This window comes from Orcinus orca, chromosome 2 (assembly GCF_937001465.1).
Source record: "Orcinus orca chromosome 2, mOrcOrc1.1, whole genome shotgun sequence".
NCBI lineage: Eukaryota > Metazoa > Chordata > Mammalia > Artiodactyla > Delphinidae > Orcinus > Orcinus orca.
In genome coordinates this window covers 154,910,940-154,929,306 of record NC_064560.1, presented here as the reverse complement: position 1 = coordinate 154,929,306, position 18,367 = coordinate 154,910,940, and the positions used below count along the sequence as shown (strand labels likewise).

At 51.1% G+C, this 18,367-nt stretch overlaps 1 protein-coding gene across 4 annotated transcripts; it reads left to right on the top strand.

Annotated features, from left to right (window-relative positions):
* The first annotated feature begins 1,215 nt into the window (after positions 1-1,215).
* Positions 1,216-15,340, top strand: BMP4 (bone morphogenetic protein 4). 4 transcript variants are annotated; one of them, XM_049706260.1, is made up of 4 exons: positions 1,216-1,397; positions 11,653-11,777; positions 12,839-13,215; positions 14,193-15,340. In XM_049706260.1, the coding sequence occupies exons 3-4, from the start codon at positions 12,846-12,848 to the stop codon at positions 15,047-15,049; spliced, it is 1,227 nt and encodes a 408-aa protein (XP_049562217.1). In that variant the 5' UTR covers positions 1,216-1,397; positions 11,653-11,777; positions 12,839-12,845; the 3' UTR covers positions 15,050-15,340. The 4 variants fall into 4 exon arrangements, with proteins under 4 accessions (XP_049562217.1, XP_033260645.1, XP_049562216.1 ...); XM_033404754.2 differs by lacking the exon at positions 1,216-1,397 and adding an exon at positions 1,439-1,710; XM_049706259.1 differs by lacking the exon at positions 1,216-1,397 and adding an exon at positions 1,443-1,601.
* The last annotated feature ends 3,027 nt before the right edge of the window (positions 15,341-18,367 follow it).

The following is an 18,367-nucleotide window of genomic DNA, read 5'->3' as shown; positions in this document are numbered from 1 at the left end:
GAGACATTATCCCAAGAAGAAAGATTTAGTGCAGGCACCATAGTCTAGAGGGTTTTTAACCTTTCTGGGGTCCCAAATCCCTTTGAAAATTGGATAAAGTTATCCTCCCTTACACGCACTTTTACACTTACCCCCAAAATTGTATGCATAAATTTTGTGGTTTTCACAGATCCTCTAAAATCCATCTAGAGATCCTTAATGAGGCCACATAGCTGGTTTAAGAATCTCTACAGAGATTAGCATTTAATTTAAATACAACAAAGAAAGCCAGCACTCGCTTTTATATTCCCCTTAAGACCCTTAGTTTTTCAGTCCTCCAGTTTCTATCCCCCCCTCCTTTTTTTTTTTCACCTGGATTCTATCTAAAGCTGGGGAAATAAAAGCAGTCTATCCAAACTCTTCAGGTTCTAGCTAAAGAACTAGTCAGGAGTGGCACAAACATTTTGGTGCAAACTGAAGACATACTTACCCATTACTTGTACTGACACCCTAATGTGTAGGAAGCAAAGGAGGAACAAAAAGATTCAGAATGAAAATCGGACTTATGAGGCAAAGGCTTCAAAAGCCAGCCTGCCATCCCTTTGTACTGGATAACAGAGTTACCTTGCTATGTTTCATTTTTAACTCCTTCAGGGAAGGCTGGGGGCCCCCTAGGTTGTTTGGCAATGACCCACTGCTCCACCAAAGATGATCTGAAGCCCCTTCCGGCAACCTCACACCTGCTGCTGGCCTTCTCCATGCCAGGTCCTTGCTTCTCCTCTTCCTAACCTTATAAACCTCGCCTCCCCAGTGTTGCATAAATTTGCAGGTACCGCTGCTGGGCTTGGCAAGTAGAAACAGCAGATCCCTTGAGCCCAGGCACCTGGGGAAACAAACTCTTTTCCTTACCTGATGGGAAAACCCAGACTCTGCTGCTTGAACAACCTGTTATAGGATGGAACCGGTAGTGGAGAGGGCGGCTAGCTTAACATTTACTATCCAGATTTAATTTTTTGCGAGTATAATCCGGACTCAGGTACCCTGTGCCCCAACAAATCTAAGGGCGGGGCCGGCGCACGGGGAACTGCAGGCAGAAGGAGCAAAATTGTCTCAGGAACCGCGCTTAGGACCTACCTTCCTACCTACCTTCCTCCTTCCCTTCCCTCCTCCTTCCCCCCTTCCCTTCTTTCCTCCCTCTCTCCTTCTGCAGGAATGGCCCAGACTCTCCAAGACAAGGGGGACGACGTCTCGGGACGTCGACGTCGTCTCGGGAGCCTCTTGCGCGCTGGATGGAGGTTCCTTGCGGGCGGCTCACCCCGTGGCCCGCGCTTTCGCTGTTTATTCAAGTGTGGGTCAGATTAGCCACCTGGGGCACAAATCCTGCAAAACGAGTCTGAGAGCGGGGCGAGCTCTTGCAGGTAGGAAGGTGTAGCCGCCGAGCTAAAAATAACGCGGGCCGGGCGGTGCGGGGAGCTGGGTGGCCTCCACCCTCGCTGGGCCGACACCCCAGGACGCCTGCTGGGGCGTCCCTGCCGGCGCACCCCGCAACCTCCCGAGCCTGGGACGCGCGTCGAGGTCCTCAGGGTGGCGGCCCACGCCGGCGCCTGCTGTGAGTGTGCGAGGTAAGAGGAGCCGGAGCTAGGCGCCCGCAGCCGGCCGGAGAGGAGCGGAGAGGCGCCGGGGCTGATTCGGCACTGCCGTCGTCCGCACCCCATGCTCCGGCAGCAGGAGGTGAGAGCCGGGCTCCCCGTTGCTCCGCACAGGCGGCTCGGTCCCTTCCCGCAGTTCACCCTCTCAACAGCCTTCTCCGATTTCTCTGACTCCTTGAATTTGAGTTTGTGTCATCTCTGAGCCCGGCCCTGGGGACGCAAGGGCCCGAAAAGGGCCCAACCCCGCTCACAGGCACTTCAGAAGTATCTCTGTGTCTGAGCTGGGACTCGGCTTTGGCGAGGGGTCAAGAGAGGCGCTCCTTCGGAGCCCCATTTTCTCTATTACTTTCCCGTCCCCAGCCCGATCCCCCAAGCCGGGGGCTCCCAGAAGCTGGGGGCGGACCCTATTTCTTTCTCTGAAGATGTTACCTCTCCTTTGGACTTAGGGCACTTTTATCCTATGAAATAAGCATCTGGGGTCCCTGTCTCCCCCATCCCCATCCCCACCCCCGAGACTGATGCTTTGCAATGCCCAGTCCGAGCCTGTCAGCCAAGGAGGGGAAGAGCTGTACAAGGTGCAGATGCCTCCAGGAGCTTCTCTTCTGGCCCAGTTGTTCCTGCCCTCCTCCGCTTGGGAAAAATGTCGGGGCAGCAGCACCTTGCCCTCTACCTTGGGTTGCACTGGTCCCCAGAGACCAGGCCTTGGTTGGTGCCGCTGCTTTTCTCTGGGAGGCCCCAGACTGGATTCCCTGAAGCCATAGGTGGGTTTCATCACTGCTGTGGCCACCGGGACTACAGATCGTGCTTCTAGCTTTGCCCTGTGCAACCCCTTGGTTATCTGAGGTGCCTAGAAACATTGTCTCTTGCTGGTAGGCTTCAAATGGTAGTCAAAGAAAACAACTGTAAAAAAGTCATTTCCAAAGAATATTTTTCGTAAACTCTTATTGAAATACAACACGAATAGAAAACTGCACAAATCTCATGTATACAACCTGATGAGTTTTCACAAAGTGAACGTCGACAAGCATTTTAAAGTGTTCGTTACATCTATGTGTAATCCCTGAGGGGATTCCAAATAATATACTTTTATTCTTGAAGAGGACCCCCCCCCCAAGGACCTTGATATATTTAAGCTATTTGTAAAAACATCCAAGTGTTATTTATATGATAACAATTTCTTGGATCACGTACCTCTTTGGACAAACCTTTCCTTGCAAAAGACTAGATAGAAAGCTGTTAGCATGAAGTGAGGGGAGACGGTTAGATGGTATCGCCCAGGTGACATCTGGTTGGGGAACAACTCATTTGGTACAGCCTGATGTCCAAATAGGACTCTGCTACTGCCTCCAAAACTCACCCCACAGTGACACTGCATTTTATCCAAGTCACACTGTTCATGCGCAACAGGGAGAGAAAGAGAAGGATGTGCGTGCTGAGAATGAAGACATTCCAAGCTTGTAACCTTCTTGCTACCTTCCATAGTAATTTGTTTCCAAACAGCATCCGTGCCATAGAATCAGGTGAGTGCAGCTGACCATTTTTTAGCAAAGGAAGCCTCAAACAGGGAGAAGCCAAATATCCTCCATTGTGTACCAATCCCATCCTCTTTGTCATAACCCTTCTTTGCAAAGGGAGGAATTTCAATATCCATGCCCTGTCTGCCATCCACATGTTAAACATGTTAAGACATAAAAGCAGTCTTTTCATCTGTTCTCTCTGGAGTCTTCGTTAAAGTTCTCTGTCCATTTTTGGTCTGTTTTGAAGGATTAAAAAAATATATATCCCAGAAAGTAGCAAGAGAACAATGTAAGGCATAAGGAACTGAAGTAGTAGTACATTTTGTTTTATTCATGAGAAAATATTAGAATCCAATATTATTTATCTTTGAGTGAGGTATATCAAGGGTTGACAACAGTCTCAAATGTTTGGAGAAGGAAAACTTTGCAATCAGGTTTATATTTCTTCTGCAGAGCAGAGAAAAGGAAACGGGTTTACATTTTAGCAAGAGGTACAGAGGAAAATTGTTAAAAGTGAGAGGTGTTAGGGACCAGCAAAACCAGAGATGGAAAATGCTTTGGCTCTGTCATCTGGTCTATTATTCCCTTGCGCCCAGTGGTTATGAATGTCTACTTTGACAGGTATTAGTTATCTTGGCGGAGACGTGTTCCTGGGTCAGATCTGTACCGATAAATCATAATGAATGTTCACTCAATGAATGCAGATTCACGTAAACAGCCTTTATTCAGTCAATGCCTGAGATATGTGCAGGACCAATGGTTACAAAATCAATGTGAGATATAGCCCTTTCCTTTAAAAAGTTTATCACTGGGGCTTCCCTGGTGGCGCGGTGGTTGGGAGTCTGCCTGCCGGTGCAGGGGACACGGGTTCGTGCCCCAGTCCGGGGGGATCCCACATGCCGCGGAGCGGCTGGGCCCGGGAGCCATGGCCGCTGAGCCTGTGCTCCGCAACGGGAGAGGCCACACAGTGGGAGGCCCGCATACCGCAAAAAAAAAAAAAAAAAAGTTTATCACTAACTGTAAATAAAACTCAATACCACCTTTGCACAATAATAACAGCTAATATTTATTGAGCACTTATGTACCTGCCATTTTATTACTTTAACTCATTTAATGCTTATAAGAACATTATGAACTAGAAATTGTTATTCTCAGATCGTAAACGAGGAAACCAAGACTCTGGAGGTTAAGCCACTTGACCACGATTTTAACGAATAGACAGTATATCGTTTCTTGATCTTGGGGCCTGAGAAAGACCTATGAGGAATCTGGTCCATCCTCTTATTTTACAATGAGGAAACAGACCCAGCAGAGGGAAGCAGCCTCTTACTCAAGATCACAGCCTTTTCCCAGGGAAGGTCACATAAGTCTTGCCCTAAGGTGGGCTATGTAATAAGAGCAGGAGGAGATAAGCTAATGGGTCTTGATTTTGTTCTGTCTTCCAAGGACCGGGAAGATACTCTGAAATTCTCTGTAACAGAAGGATGGAGCTGCAGCTGGTGTCTTGGCCTTGGGAAAGCCTCCAGAGCAAGCCGTGTTTAGTCAGAAACTGTGGCCATGGGTTTCCAGCCCTCTGCAGGCCCAGCTCTCAGCATGTGGAGCTGAAGACAAACTGAGCTGGTCTGAATTTTGGGGTCACCACCTACTGGCTCCGTGACCTTGAGAAACTTACACAACCTCTCTAAATTTCAGATTCTCATCTGTAGAGCTGAAACTTTATGAGGGCTGTCATGAGGGCTAGACAGCAAATATGAGATAAATGGTAAATATTAATAAGAGAAAAGCAAATACCTTCAGAGATCCCTTATAATTCCAATTCCAATTTATCTGTCTTACTGCTTCTCAAAAGTCAGCAATGATGCTGGGAATTTCTTCCAAGTACCCCTCCATAGCTTCAACAGACAATTGGCAAAGAAGGTTTGAAGACCTGATGTGGTTTTTAATCAAGGACCTGAAGCAAGGACTACTACACCTATAGGATTAAAAATCTTTTCACTTGCAAAAACCTATTAGGTGTGTTTGGAGGTCGTAATGCTATAATTACCGCATTTAACAGTTTATAGAGCACGAGCCAAGCATATTCCTTGCCTGTTTAATAATGTCTAGGTGTCAGCCTTTCAGTGGTATCAGCACTGAAAATATAAGGGAAATGACTTTTAAAAGAGTAGTTCTCAAACTTTAGTGTACTCAGAATCATCAGGGAACCTGGTGACATAGGTAGATTTCTGGATCCAGATCTCAGGCAGCCAGGCCAGGTAGTCTGCATTCTTATCAGCACCTCCAGGCTTGTTCTGAAGCTTTTGGTCCCCAGAACATACACTGAGAAAGGCTGTTCTAAGGGCTCACTGTCCAGCTACTCTTTCCTGATGCTCTCCAGGGAATGCCCAACAAATGAACGCCCTTTATGCAGCAGTAGCAGCAGAGCAGCCATAGTTGCTCTTGAATGATGATGGATTTCTCCTCCTAATCTATATGTTTTAAGGGTCCAGTTTCATTTGATCCATCCATATTATGTTCTACAAAAACATCAAGATTCCCAGGTAAACTTGAGATGGTGAAAAGACTGGATTGATTGCCCTCGCCACCTCTCATCTCTAGGCTGGGATCGATTTAGCTCTTTAACCAACAAGTGATTTGTTCTTTGGCATGAGAGAAAGGAAAACAACAACGAAAACAAACAAACAAACAAAAAACAAAAAGAGGAGTAAAGGGAGTTGATAATGATAGTTTGCACCCATCTAAAATGTGGGCTAGAAATAAAGCTGTCCCAGGAGAGCTGAAGCTGAGTTCTCTCAACACACAGCTAAAGATTCATATCAGGGTCTCAACCAGGTATGTCAGGTGGCTTAATTAGAAACTCCTAGACTATGAGTTTCACAGACACATGGGTGGCCCAATGGCCACTTTAGTATCTGGGCTTCAGCAAAATGAGATAATAGCTATCATCCAAAAACATTTGGGTTTTAAAAAAGAAAAAAAACCTATTATCTGGTGCTACAAAATGAAATAAAGCCCTGCTTTTAAGCACAGCATATCACTGTTGCTTTCGAGTTTAAATATTAAGGAACACATTTTGTTAATGATTAAAACAGTAGTGATTGATTTAGGGGGCTTGGTAAACATTTAATCTGTCCTTATTCCTTACAGAAGGAGCACACGGCTTAGGGCCCTAGGATGGACATTAGGTAACGATTGAATGGAGTTTTAATTTTGTGTTATTATTAATAGTTAATGTAATTTTGATTATGTTGGAAGCTGGAGGTATATTGTCAGTCATCCTTTCAGGGTGGTGGTACTGCCCTGTCCTGCTTAATCAGAGGTTCTTAGAGGAGGTGGGCTCAGAAGTGATTTAAATGAAAGAAGGTTGATGTTTAATATAATAAACTTTCAATTAAACATTTAAATCATTTTCAAATTGAAAAGGGTCATGGAAATTATCTGGCCTAATTCTTTCATTATGCAGATGAGAAAACTGAGACCCTAGAGAATTAAAGGACTTGCCCAAAGCCATTCAGCTTGTCTCCCTTGTTTGATGTATTATTAGGCTAAAAGACTTCACAGGCCTAACTTGGAAAAGATGGCAGGAGACCTTGGCTCTGCTCTCACAGTTGTTTCTCTGATCTCAAGCACTTCCCACCCTTTGTAACCTGTGTTCCACACAGGAAGTAATTCCTGTTTTATAAATATTGGAGGTGTGTGAAGGTAGTTTTTACAGAAGAGCTACCTTGGACCAGTATCTTTTTAAGTAAAGACTTAAATGCCCTGCTTGAGACAGTGAAGTGTAATATCTATCCCAGGGAAAGAAATCCAGCACAGAAAATGCTCCATCCTTTGGTATTCCCCCAGCTACCTGGAGCTCAGGGCAGTGACCCTCAGCCCTGCCCTGCAGCTGAAGTAGCTCAGGACTCGAGAGCAGAGGCTGTGACTTACTTCAGGGCTCTGGGCAAGTCCCTTTAACGTGGCTGTCCTTCCCCTTCGGTGTTTGTAAAACACAGAGATGATGCTGATATCTTCGTCGCTCCATCTGTTTGGGAAGGTTTATAAAGCCACACATTCCCCCTCCCTGCTAATATGATTACTAGCACTTTCTTGTAGGAAAGGCCCAACTCCTCATCTTCTTTCTTCCTTTAAAAACAGACCAAAGGGTATATTGTCTTGTGTCCTTGTGGCCAAAAAGGTTGTTGCTTCTGTGGTTGTTACCTTCTTAGAATGTCAGTTTGCTGATGTTAAGGATTCCTAGGTGCACCACAAATCAACAACATCAAAAATCAACAACAACAATAACAAAAATAACTGCCTTGTTGGTTCTTGGAAGTTATGAGTTACAAACAGACTTTTCCAATTATAAAAACGTTGCCCCAGCCTGTCTCCAAGCCTCCTCTGTCCTCAAAAGGGTGAGGTCTGGAGGGGCAGGGGGAAGTAGACTGTTCGTTAGGGCTGACTTTCTGAGGGTCACCAAGGCTTTCCACAAGAAGCATTTTAAAAAATGCTTTGGAAGGAAAGTCATCTCTCAATAGCCAAAGAGGTACCTGGTACCTCTTTTAAGCACACAGCTCTGAGCACAGCCTGTTTCTCAACGTTTGGAAATCCTTTAACAGTTTATGGAAGGCCTCCCTTTAAACCCATCCAACAGCTCCCTTCTCCATAACCTGATTTTAGAGGTGTTTCATTATCTCTAATTACTCGGGTGAATGGTGATTACTCAGTGTTTTAATCATCGGTTTGGGCAGTAGCTACTCTAAACTCAGAGAAGCCCAGACTACCCTGGGTATTTTTGGAAGGTACTGGGACTAGTCGATGCATGCATTCTAGTACCTCTGCACGTGGTCACCAGGTGAGCCCCGAACGCTTCCCGGAGCTGGAGGCAGCGGCGTCCCAGCCTGGGCAGCAGCTGCTGACTCGGGCGCTGCCCGGGTTTCCGGGACCAGGGCCGGCGAGGCGAGGCCCGGCGGCGGGATGGGAGGATGTGGGCGGGGCTCCCATCCCAGAAAGGGAGGCGAGCGAGGGAGGAGGGAAGAAGGGAGGGGCTGCCGGAGAAGAGGAGGAGGAAGGAAAGAAAGAAAGAGAGAGTGAGAGAGGGAAAGAGGAGGAAGAAGATGCGGGAGGGCAGAGGAGGAGGGAGGGAGGGAGGAAAGGAGAGCGCAGCTCGGCCCGGAAACTAGGTGAGTTTGGCATCAGAGCCGAGGGACAGGAGCCTGCGACGCCGCTGCAGATCAGGGCTGAGTATCTCGCCTCTCTCCCTGATGGGATTCCCGTCCACGCCGTCTCGAGCCTGCTGCGTCCCAGTCCTCAGCCCTCGCCCAGGTTCACTGCAGCTGTTCAGAGGTCCCCAGGAGCTGCTGCTGGCGAGCCTGCTACTGCAGGGATCTATGGTGAGCAAGGCTACCTGGCGAGGGGCGGGTGGGGGGGGAAGGCTGAGGTGCATCCTTGGGGGGAGAAGTAGGGGGCTCTGGCTGTGTCGAGGCAAAAGGTGCTCCCTTCCCCCCCCCCCCCCACGCCGGTGGTGGTGCTAGAGGTAGGGATGCTTGCGCTGAAAGTCACTTCCATATATGCCACTGCCTCTACCCGGACCACTTTCTCCGTCCGGTGGCCCCAGGCGATTTCCACGTTTGGTAGGTTCGGGGCAGGAGAAGAGCGGAGACGAGAAGCCTTTAGTTGGAGGTCGTTAGGAAAGACCTTGGGGTCTTGAGCCGAACACGTCGCTCGTGGACTAGCATTTGCGATTTCCCGGCGGGAAGGGCCAGGAGAGAAAGGGGAGAGGTGGCTCTGAGGTCCGGAGAAAGTGAGGGAACTGAGGGGCGTCGAGGTGGAGAGAGAACACCTAACCAGGGCTAGTTCCGCGGTGGTGAGCGCGGTTCTCCTGCTTCTGGAGCGTGCGCGCCGCGGGAGGGCTGCGTCTAGGGGAGTGTCACCCGACCCGGCCCCCAGCCGGCGAATGCCCCTGAAAGCTGGCGAACCGCTGCTGCCCAACGCGCCTCCCGCACGAGCTATTCTCGTGGACTTGCAGCATCCAAGGAGCTGCTCCTCTATCATTTCACAGTGTAGGGTCTGTAGGGACGACGGCCGGGATGCTAGCCGCCCCGGAAACGCAGGTTCCTGCGGTGTCGTGTCCTTTGGAGAGTTGCTGGCGAGATGCACGGCGGACGCGTGGCTCTTACTGGCCCTCCCGGCTCAGAGCCGACGGGAAAGTGTCCCGGGATTCGCGGGTCCCTGTGGACCCCTCCCTCCCCGCGGGAGCTGCGCCCGCGACCTTAGAGGCTTCCCGGGCACCATTTGGTGAATGGTTTGTGAGGATAGTGGTTTGTGAGGATCGCGTTTTGCGGGCTGAAGGCTTTGTGAGACGTTAAAACCCCCAGACATTGACTTGGTAAACTGAGGCCACCTCTGAACAAACTTTGGCGTTGGGCGAAAACTCGGGCAAGGAAGTAAAGGACGAGTTGCATCCCCGCCCCTCAAGAAAGAGTTCTGGAGACGAAAGTGCTTTTCGGCTTTTATCTTTTTAATTAAGAAAACTGGGGGAGAAAAATGTGATTAGAGATGAATCCTTCTGAATCCGAAGTTGAAACACAACCCGCTCTTCCCCCGGCCTCTGGGTTTTAGCGCAGCGCGCGCTCCCGCCGCACCCTGGGAGATTCCTAGGGCCAGAGGATTGTCGGCGGACTGCGGGCGCCCGCGCCTTCCGCTGTCCCTTCGCCCGCGGGGACCGACCCTTCTCCGTGTGCTTTTCCCATTTCTGGAGCTCCTCCCACGGGGCATTTTGAAGGTTCTGGGCGTCTCAATAAAACTCTTTGCTCTTCCCAACACTTTCGCAGTCAGCCCCAGCGGTGGCGCGGGAGCGGGAAAACCTAAAGCCGCTCAAAAAGCGGCGCGGCTCTCGCCGGGCGTGGACCGTCGCGCAGGGGCGCCCGCGGCCTCCACACCCCGGCTAGCGCGCTGTCGGGCGGCGCCGGGCAGCCGCGGCCGGAGGGAGGGTTAAGCGCTTTAAAAGAGGAGTCCTTTACAACTCTTCCTCCAAGCCTTCCCGAGAGTGCCCTCAAGAAGAAAGCCAAGTTTGTGGGGGAGAGTGAGGTCGGCAGCCTGAGCCCTCGAGCTCTGAAGCGACCCAAGGCAGGAACTGGGAACAGCATCAGGAAAGGGCGGCCGGGTGCCGTGCGCTTTGCAGCGGGAGTCGTGGGACTCGGGACCCCGGGGCAGGCCGGGCTGACTCAGAGTTGCGTGGGTCAGGTTTTGAAAAGGCCCCCGTGCTGAGCGACCCACGCGTGCAGCATCTTCGGTTAGGACATCCCAGTAATTCCTTGAGCTGTGGGCTGGTAAAATTCTTGAAGAAATATTTGCTGCGACTCTGCAGCTGGTGCAAAGGAGGAAGGGGGTGGGGGAGGAAGTGGCGGGGGAGGAGTAGTAGTTTAAAAAAGACAAGCTGGGAAGAGAGAGAAAGAGAGAGACGCAGACGCAGAGGTCGAGCGCAGGCCGAAAGCTGTTCACGGTTTTCTCGACTCCTGGGAATGCGGTGGGATTTCCTTTCTGCGCCGGGTCGGGAGTTGTAAAACCTCCGCTACATTGAGACCTGAAAAATGCGATGCGCCCTTTCTGAGGAGACGCTTCTTTTCGCGTCTGCCCTGAGCTTTGCGCTTCGGCGTCCGCCCCTCCGCCTTTAATGGCCCACCGACCACTTTCTTCGGAGATTTGCTTTGCTTGGCAGGGATCGCCGAGGTGCGGAGTTTCTCTCCGTAAAGGAACCGGAGGAAAGAGCCTAGCGGCGGCTCCCTCACCACTTTCCCACACCGATTACCGCCTAAACGTCTCCCGCCCCGGCCCCGCGTGACAGGGTCCGCCGCTTTTGGCTGGGAGCTAAAGCGGCTGCCCACTTCTTCTGAACATTCGCAAGCGTTCGCCAGGGGGTGACTAGCTGTCACTGGGAGCAATATTTGGCCTCTCGGAGACCCTGGGGAGGAAGTGGGGTGCGCGCGGCGCGTGTGTCTGTGTGTCCCTCAGCACTTTCCTTTTTAAATGACTCTCGGTGGTGGCTTTCAGCGGCTGAGACTCCGCTGCCCCCAATCCCGGCCCCACTTGAGCTGGGTTCGGGCTGAAAGGCGCAGCCCTTACGGTGCTCCCCAGATCCTCGGCTTCAGGCCGCTGGCGCGAGGGCCCAGCCCGACGCACCGAAGGCTACAGGTAGAGGCGAGGACCACGTCCTCCGCGCGGTGCACCCGGGGACCGGCCGAGGGCTCCGCAGAACGCCACCCGGAGCTCCTCCCGGACCGCTTGAGGTTTGGGGCTGCTGGCGCGGAGGCTGGCCTCTCCAGGAGGGGGCGGGGCCGCGGGCGGGCGGGGATTGGGGGGTGGGGAGACGGGGGCGGGCGCGCGGGCCCTTTCACAGCCCGCCTCGGGGAGGGCGGGCTCCTCCGTGCGTGGGGCGGGGCCTCTGCGTTCACGTGACGCCTAGGGGCTGGAAGAAAAACAGAGTCTGTCTGCGCCAGAGTCTCATTATATTCAAATATTCATTTTAGGAGCCATTCCGTAGTGCCATCCAGAGCAACGCACTGCCGCAGCTCCTCTGAGCATTTCCAGCAAGTTTGTTCAAGATTGGCTGTCAAGAATCATGGACTGTTATTATATGCCTTGTTTTCTGTCAGTGAGTAGACACCTCTTCCTTCCCTCCTCCCGGGAATTCACTCTGCCCTCCCCACCCGTGCTCGCCTTGTGTCCCTCCCGTCGGACCTTCCTTCCACACTCTGCTTTCTGGCAGCGCTGTCGCTTTCTTCTAGGCCGGGCAGCCACTGCGCTCCGAGCCCACCGGTTCTATTTAAAGTGCTCCTTGCTCCCACTCGCTCTCTCTGATCCGTGCGTTGCAAGAAAGGGAAGCGAGAGGGGGCTAAACAGATGGAAGGTCCTCAGCCGGGGGGGGGGGCTAAGGGCCCCCCTCCCCACATAACTGGAGAGCACCCAGTGCCCCTGTGGCGAGTTCCTAGCTGCTTGTCAAAACTCACAGAGGTCGCTCTTGGACTCATCCCCTCCCACACACCCTTCCCCGGGAGTGAGCGAGAGGGCGCGATCAGATGCTTCTTGCTGGGCATTTCAAACTCATCAGCCACAGTAAAATAAACCCTCCAGCCATTCGGTCCGCCCCCAGACCCTGCCTCCCCCGTGTCTTCACCCTGCTCCTGCTTCTCTGCTTTCCCTCCCTCCTGCTCCGAACCAGCTGGAAGTGGTGGAAGTCGGGCTCTGGCTCGGAGGGCGGAGGAAGAAGGGGGGTGGAGGGAGAGGGGGAGAGAGGCTGAAGGTCTGAAGTGGAGAGGAGAGCGATGGCATTTTAATTCTCCCTCCCCCACCCTTCTTTACCTTCTCAATGTTAACTGTTTATCCTTGAAGAAGCCAAGCTGAGATCATGGCTCAGATAGCAGTTGGGACAAAAAAAGATTAACAGGATGGAGGCTATCTGATTTGGGGTTATTTGACTGTAAACAAGTTAGACCAAGTAATTACAGGGCAATTCCTACTTTCAGGCCGTGCATGGCTGCAGCTGGTGGTGAGGGGTGTGTGTGAGGGCGAAGACACAAACTTGATCTTTCTGACCTGTTTTACATCTTGACCCTCTAGCTCTAGCCCTATGTGTGTATGCAGAGACATCTCTATTTCTCTCTAGTTATCGGTGTTTATTTATTCTTTAACCTTCCACCTCCTCCCCCTCCCCAGAGACACCATGATTCCTGGTAACCGAATGCTGATGGTCGTTTTATTATGCCAAGTCCTGCTAGGAGGCGCGAGCCATGCTAGTTTGATACCTGAGACGGGGAAGAAAAAAGTCGCCGAGATTCAGGGCCACGCGGGAGGACGCCGCTCAGGGCAGAGTCATGAGCTCCTTCGGGACTTCGAGGCCACACTTCTGCAGATGTTCGGGCTGCGCCGCCGCCCGCAGCCTAGCAAGAGCACGGTCGTCCCGGATTACATGCGGGATCTTTACCGGCTTCAGTCTGGGGAGGAGGAGGGGGAGCAGATCCACAGCATTGGTCTGGAGTATCCCGAGCGCCCCGCCAGTCGCGCCAACACCGTGAGGAGCTTCCACCACGAAGGTCAGTCCCTGCCCCGAGTCTGGGCTGGGGAGGGCCAGTAGGGCTGCCTGGTGGGACAGTGGAAGCTCCAGGGGAGAGGGGTTCCGGTTACCTCAGAGCCCCACATCCAGGAGGCTGGGGGACAGAGCTGCTTGCTTTCTGGAGTTTTCAGAGTTGTGGCTGAATTTATTTTTTGGAGACAGAAGGGAGGGGTTGGGGAGAAGGGGAGTGACACCACTCAGACGTGGGCTAGCCCCGGCCGTGTGTTTTTGCTATATCAAAGCCTTTTATGCCAGGGTTTCTGACTTTTTTTTTTTCTGTTTTTCAAAGCACCTACTGAATTTAATATTACAGCTGTGTGTTTGTCAGGTTTATTCAATAGGGGCCTTGTAATCCGATCTGAATGTTTCCTAGCGGATGTTTCTTTTCCAAAGTAAATCTGAGTTATTAATCCACCAGCATCATTACTGTGTTGGAATTTATTTTCCTCTCTGTAACATGATCAACAAGGCATGCTCTGTGCTTCCAAGATCGCTGGGGAAATGTTTGGTAACATACTCGAAAGTGGAAGAGGCAGAAGGTGGCTGTGTGCATGTTCCCTCCTGCCTCTGCTCTGTTGGCCCCTCTTTTTCTTTACAACCACTTGTAAAGCAAACTGTGTACACAAAGCCAAGAGGGCTTTAAAAGGGAAGTCTGATGGTGGTGGAGTAAGGAGTTAACACATGGAAATTATTAGATGTATAAAGGAGATTGGGAGATTCTGTCTTTGGTGCTTGCTGAATGCTAGCTAGGCTTCGCTGGTTTGCTAGCTGCGCCATTTATCTGCTCCTTCAGATTAAACGGTATGCTTGTTTCCCCCAAATAGGCTTCCACTATATAAGCAGAGTTCATCACTCGTCACCCGACTCTTAGCTATTTCTTGATTTTTCAGCCTCTGAAATAGCTCATGTGCTTTTTTTTTTTTTTCCCTTTTTCTTTTCCTCCCTGACTGTGCCTAGAACATCTGGAGAACATCCCAGGGACCAGCGAAAACTCTGCTTTTCGTTTCCTCTTTAACCTCAGCAGCATCCCAGAGAACGAGGTGATCTCGTCTGCAGAGCTTCGACTCTTCCGGGAGCAGGTGGACCAGGGCCCTGACTGGGAGCAGGGCTTTCATCGTATAAACATTTATGAGGTTATGAAGCCCCCGGCAGAAGTGGTGCCCGGGCACCTCATCACACGACTACTGGACACGAGACTGGTCCACCACAATGTGACACGGTGGGAAACTTTTGATGTGAGCCCTGCAGTCCTTCGCTGGACCCGGGAGAAGCAGCCCAATTATGGGCTGGCCATTGAGGTGACCCACCTCCATCAGACACGGACCCGCCAGGGCCAGCATGTCAGGATTAGCCGATCGTTACCTCAAGGGAGTGGGGATTGGGCCCAGCTCCGGCCTCTGCTGGTCACCTTTGGCCATGATGGCCGGGGACATGCCTTGACCCGACGCCGGAGGGCCAAGCGTAGCCCCAAGCATCACCCACAGAGGGCCCGGAAGAAGAATAAGAACTGCCGGCGCCACTCGCTCTATGTGGACTTCAGCGATGTGGGCTGGAATGACTGGATTGTGGCCCCACCAGGCTACCAGGCCTTCTACTGCCATGGAGACTGCCCCTTTCCACTGGCCGACCACCTCAACTCAACCAACCATGCCATTGTGCAGACCTTGGTCAACTCTGTCAATTCCAGTATCCCCAAAGCCTGTTGTGTTCCCACCGAACTGAGCGCCATCTCCATGCTGTACTTGGATGAGTATGACAAGGTGGTACTGAAAAATTATCAGGAGATGGTAGTAGAGGGCTGTGGGTGCCGCTGAGATCAGGCCTTCCTTGGGGACACACACACACACACACACACACACACACACACACACACACGTTCCATCCACTACTCACCCACACACTACACAGACTGCTTCCTTATAGCTGGACTTTTATCTTAAAAAAAAAAAAAAAAGAAAGGAAAAAAAATCTAAACATTCACCTTGACCTTATTTATGACTTTATGTGCAAATGTTTTGACCATATTGATCATATATTTTGACAAAATATATTTATAACTACGTATTAAAAGAAAAAATAAAATGAGTCATTATTTTAAAGGTAAACTATGTTCTTTTTCTCTTAAATCCTTTCTCTCCCTTCGCCCCATCTCTTTTGGATGAGATTTTTTTCTGTTAAGGTGGGGCTGGGGGCACTGTGGAAGTCAGAGTGTGGTAACTGGAGGTGGTTAAGTTGGAAAGACAGGAAGTAAACTGATGGTGGAGGATGGTAATTGCCAGGATGAGTTGTTTTCCATTTCTATTTAATGTTAACAAGGACAAGGACGCGGCATCCTCTCCCATCTGGATGACACATGCCTTGGAGAAACAGTGGGATGAAAGGAGTAGGCCAGATTAAAGACTCAGTTTGGGGCTCTTTGTACATCCTCTGTTTTCGCTCACCTGTTAGAGGTGTGTCCCAGCAAAGTGTGATGGGTAAGAGTCTCAACTCTAGGGAAATGCTTCCCACCTCTGCTTTTATGATACCCAGGGCATCTCCGGTTATTACAGGCACCAATGTTGTATTTTCAAACCAAAACTAATTTGCACACTCACATATTAACGTGTGTATGTGTGTTTTAAGCAGGAGTTTTTTGAGGTTTTTTTTTTTTTGAGAAGTGGGTTTTATCCAATAAAATAAATAATCTGCCTTACTTTCAAAAAGTTTGGTGACCACTATTTTGATATACCACATGGTAGAAATTCTCCAGTGTTTCTGGACTTTTCCCACCTTGTCTCCTATTCCCCAGGTGAAGGCTTTCATTGAATTCAAAATTCCAAGAGATTGAGCTGGGTTGGGGGGTGGGAATGAGGTCAGATACTGAAGGGTCAGAATTTCCAAGTGGGCACTGTGAAAGCATCCCACTGTATAGAGTCTCTCGAGTCAAATGCCAACTCTCCTTGCATCTCTGTGCCATTCCTCCCCCCTTCCCTGGAGCTGAGCAGAAAGTGATACACCTGGTGGATATGATGTTCTGAGCCAGGGTTTCTCCAAGGACAAAGCTCAGTTTTTGACCAAACAAAATAGAAAATGCTAATGTGCTTGAGCAGTCTCCCTCAGTTCAGGGCTGCCAGTGAGGCAGAGAAATGGGTTTCTGGAAGGACACGGATATAGGGGCTCAGAGGACCAGAGGAGAGACCTTTGCTTTTTTTTGCCACCAGCAAGTAAATGACACCCTGAAGTTTAGCTTGCGTGGGCTCATTTCTTGTGTGTGCTTTTCTTCTGCATGGGCTTGGCTGGGTTTGGGGCAAAAGCAGTGTCTTCGTGTGGTCTGTGGGATGAGCTGTTAGAAGTGCATTCTTTTCACCAGGAGGTAGGGGTGAGTGGCAGTGGTGGTGGCCATTGTGGTGCTGAGTGTGCCCCCGCATTCATGTACACACACTCTTCCATGTGCTCTTGGGGGTGGGGTGGGTGAAGCAGGACTCATTTTTGTTTTTAATTGCTGAAGTCCTACAATCCTCTGAAAGGAGCAGCTTAGTGGAAACCAATAAAAATAGAAGTGGAGCAGTTGCCAAAGCCCCAGCTCCCTGGAGAGCACAGGTGGAGAGAGGAGATCAGAGCCCCAGGCAAAGGCAGCAAGACTCCACAGTTCCTCCAAAACTCCCTGCAAAGAGGGTTACTTCCCCCCTCCCCTAGCCCCCCAGGTCGTTGCCCCTTTGATTAATGGTAAGGAGGTCGAATAAATCATTTAGGGGAAGCCCATTAAGGGTTCCCCTCAGGCAGCCTCGTTTTGTTTTGCCCAATTTCCAGCAACTTTCTGAAATGTCCGTGTCATTGAAGAGGAACCCGCAGATCTCTAGCACTTGGACAAATCATCCGAGGGCAAATCCTGAGCCCAGTGGCTGCCTGGCTCAGGTCACTTTCTAGCAACCACCCTCCCCCGAACCTCCCCCCCCCCGCCACTGGCTTATTTTCAGGAATGGATAATGTTGTTTATTTGTTCAGGCAAATATTTGGTCTGGGGAATTTACCGTGAAATTCTGTGAATTGCATATACCTAGTTAACAAAATAGTCCTAATGCCACAAATGTTAGCATGAAAAACAACGAGCTATGGCCAGATTTAACTCTTTGAATTCTGTTTGAAGGCACAGTCCTGAGGTTCGGGAAGATAAGGAATTGAATGTATGGGATGATCTAATTTAGGTTTCAGTATTTTAGATTTTGGACTAATGCTCGACTGAGTACCTTATGCAAGTTGTAGGGTGATTCTTGTCGTTGCTTTTGGATCAAGTCTGCCCCCATCCCAGTGTGTTTTTTTTTTTTTTTTTTTTGCCCAGAGTAATGTTCCCATTACTTAAAGAAAGATGGGGAGGGAGAATCACTCTTGAGGAATTCAACAGAGTCGTAACCACATCAGAGGAGCTGCTCAGTCAATCCCTGCCCAACCCTTAAACTGGAACCGGCTTCCTAGGAGCTTAAGAAAAAAAAGCTACGGGGCGGGGGGGCGGTCTGTGGCCCCGGAACGCATCACACATTCCCCGACTTTCGTTGCATAATTCACTCTGAACCTGCCAGGTGACCTGCTGACTTTGTTTTCTGTCTTGACCGTGCTTCATTCCACCACCTCCTTGCCGCCGGGCAGCGCCACACTGAGAGGGCTCAGGGCAGCAGCGGAGCTGGCAGCCCCCGACGATCACCCGGCCTTGGCCGGACGTCAAGGTTCGCGGACAGGCTCCGCCCCCGCCTGCTCCCGGAGCTCTCGGCCCGGCTGCCGCGGGGGCGCCAGGGGGCGTCCTCCCTGTCGGGGACCAGAATGCTCACCTGGAGGCTGCGCGGAGCTGCACCGAGGGCTCCCCCGCCAGATCGCAGGGGGACCCGGTGCTCAGGGGAAGCCGGATCCGAGTATCGCACGCGTGTCCTAAGGCAGGTCCGCACGGTTCCTGTGAAACGGGGTCAAGCGGCCGCGCAGGGCTGTGGAGTCCGGGGAGAAAGCTCACCTGGGTGGACGCGTGTAAGAGGGGTCGAGATCTTGAGGGGTTTTCCTTGGGGGTGGAGAGCAGGAATTGGGGAGCTCACCGTGGGCTCGCATCTTGGAGGGACTGAACGGGGTGTGGGCGGGACGGGAGCAGAGCTGAGGGCGGACGTGCAGAC